The 3,143-nt window shown below is 36.9% G+C and overlaps 1 protein-coding gene across 1 annotated transcript in view; it reads right to left on the bottom strand.

Moving 5' to 3' along the window:
• Positions 1 to 1,649, bottom strand: part of LOC144446867 (palmitoyltransferase ZDHHC16-like) — a 5,185-nt gene extending 3,536 nt beyond the window's left edge. Inside the window, exons 1-2 of the mRNA XM_078136712.1 lie at positions 1,497 to 1,649; positions 84 to 275 (exon numbers count right to left, since the gene is read on the bottom strand). Coding sequence (XP_077992838.1) covers positions 84 to 275; positions 1,497 to 1,649 — 345 coding nt within the window. The remainder of the gene's footprint in view (positions 1 to 83; positions 276 to 1,496) is intronic.
• Positions 1,650 to 3,143: the final 1,494 nt, after the last annotated feature.

Here is a 3,143-nt window from a genome sequence, read left to right as displayed (position 1 = left end):
TATAATATAATATAATATAATATAATATAAAGAAATGTGACGATTTTGATATACACATATTACATAGTCATGATATTTCTTACCTTTGAGGGTTTTCCATTTGATATGCTTACAGCTTTGCAGTAATGAAACCCAGCACTCCCCAGTAAGTAATGTGCAATGATCAAATGGAATAGAATCCAGTGTAAATCGTACGTCAATATATAAGGCAGGACATAAATATAGTATATTACCATCTCCAGAGAGGTCAGAAAGACGGCTAGTATAACAAATAGCTGCAAAACGAAAGGAGACTATCCTGAATAAATGTTGACATCGAATTGAAATCACTCAATGCCAAATACTGCTATATAATTGTACATTGGTAGATCTACGCTATATCGACAATGAAATAAACAGTTTACTTGTAGACAACTTGTCAAGGTAATAGCCCGGAGACTTGTATGTCTGGCCAGACAAAGTTGTATATATCGAGTCAGATAACAAAGTCCATGGGCTATACACTCCGTATGGTTGAAAGCACAGTCGCGCAGTCACAGCATGTACACATACATTGCAGCGATTTTGCAGTACAAGAGTCGTTTGATACTGTACACAAGGGAGCAGATAGGTCTCTCTCAAATTTCTGTGTTTTTGTGCATAAAACTAAATCCTGAATTCACGATACACATGCTTCTGCTGGCGAATTGTCCCATCCGTCACTTATTCCCCCATTTCAATTTTACAATGTTTGAAACTCTGCTTCCCTCCCTATCTAACTATCTGTACCTTTAAAAAGCATGAAGTTCCTGACGTTACACATTATACAACCCTGCAGGCAGCTTGTGATACAGTGCTGCATGGTACTAAACGTTTCAGCTCATTTCAAACAGAGCACGAATCACACGACAAGGAATGCCAAAAAAGCTAATAAGTATGCAGAAAAACTACTATAATAACAATTTGGCATGTAGGTACGTACCACAGATGCAAACCCACACAAAATTGTGTTCAGGTGATATAACATCATGAGCATTTTCACCCCCATGGCAACAGTTCGTGTACATGGCAAAAGTTCGATTTGCAGTCACAAAATGTAAACGGTAGATGGTTTTGAGTGTAACGTTAACTATTGTGCGTATTGCGGGCTTGCATATTATGCACATACATAGACGGTTACATTTCGTCTTTAAGAGTTTAAGTTAGAGGGAATGTGATACAATTATACCATTTTATCATTGGAATTCAAATGTCTATGATTCTTCAAATTGTGAAAGTGTGAGGTGTTTAGTTATCGTTTTGAGTTTAACTTTGTGTTTAGTGTTGTTAATTCATGGCTTTCCTCCTCCAAATCGTTTTGTAATTCCTTCTAGTAGTCCTACCACATGGCTTCCGAAAACTGAAACAAACCCTTTCTTATTCAAAATAGATTAAACAAAGGGAGTCTGTATTGTTGTCGACGACCGGACAATATAGACGTAAATGTGTGTAACTGTGACTCAAATGGTTATACTCACGACTCCAAGACGTTTAACCACATTATCGATAGCAAGGACGTAGATATACTGCAGGCATTGGAATGAGTTTGGATACATTGAGTGCACTGTTAAGCACGCTATGCCAACATATTGACGCACGCTGTTAAGCCGAGGAGTCCAGGCACCTCTCATGATTCCTCCATGGAGGAATACTAGTAACACAAATCAATCAATAGTCATGATGTAGTCAAGACAAAAGTGGGCAACAATGCATTACGTCATATAAATAACATACCTACTTGTATTGATTTACATGCACCTGCAGAGTGATACCATGGAAGTTATACTTCCATGGTGATACCAAGGACATACGTACGTCATCTTTCTATTTTACGGCAGTATACTTTTGTCGCAATGCTTTTTCCTGATAGTTACTTCGACGGGGTAAATTTGTAAAATGCATCCATTGATATAAAGGAGGCATGTGTATGTATGTATGTATGTATGTATGTATGTATGTATGTATGTATGTATGTATGTATGTATGTATGTATGTATGTATGTATGTATGTATGTATGTGTGTGTGTGTGTGTGTGTGTGTGTGTGTATGTGTGTGTGTGTGTGTATGTATGTATGTATGTATGTACAACTATCGAAGGAATAAAACAAAACGTTGATTGACAGACATTGAACTCATAGTGTAGTATTTCTTAGATTGTTTTTTTTTTCTTGTCTAGAGTCTAGAATTGACAACATTTTGACTTGAATACATTTCCCCTACCTCCACAGAAAGAACAATTTGTGTTATACACAATAGGATAACTAGTTATCTTATTGTATAGAGGGATAAACTGATAGATTTGTAGTAGCATGATTCGTGTGATGTTTTCTTAGGAAAACAGCAATCTAAGCAATAATATGTGTCCCTTTGACTGGACTAGGGTTGTCTGTAATATCAATCAATTAATCCGTCTTTATTGCATAACAACATACCATAGCAAGCATGGTAAAGCATACAAAAATAACATACAGAAATATAGTGAATACAATAGTCATTTAGCCAACTGCTGGAGGACTGCACATCACCAAGAAATTTTCCAAGAGGAAGTTTATCATCAGAGGTCAAAATGTGCAAAAATTTATTTTGTCATTTAAGGAATGAAAATTTGAATTATTATAATGACAAAGAAGAAAAATGCCTTTCCGGTCTCATTTCCAACATATCCAACACGACGCGACATGATGCGACGACAATAGTGAAATTCAAATGATAAAATCATATATATATTTAAAATGCTGTCTATGTGCTCTCGAAAACACCATGGTGTCATGGTGGATACAAAAAAAATTATAGTTGGGTCCATGGAATTATCGGTGACAGCCCCGCCCACCCCGTAATCAAATGGTAGTACCCATACCATAGGCTTACAAATTTGACCGACTTCTTCTGCTTATGCGCGGACGGTTTCTGTACATGTACATGTACTATCACTACCCAAATCCCGCTATTCTAGTGTGTAGATTTGTGGGAGGGTACAACTCTATTGCAACAGAAACTTACAAAACTTAGGATCGGGGGCAAAGCAGGTATTCCTCGATCCGTACGAGTTCTTCCATCTATATGACCAATGGGCGCAGCCATCTTTGAAAATACCCAGAATTCACTTTTCAAAATGATTTCTTTC

The sequence above is a fragment of the Glandiceps talaboti genome, chromosome 15 (genome assembly GCF_964340395.1).
Source record: "Glandiceps talaboti chromosome 15, keGlaTala1.1, whole genome shotgun sequence".
Lineage (NCBI taxonomy): Eukaryota > Metazoa > Hemichordata > Enteropneusta > Spengelidae > Glandiceps > Glandiceps talaboti.
Note: the sequence above shows the minus strand (reverse complement) of the source record. Positions and strands in the feature narration are given on the sequence as shown.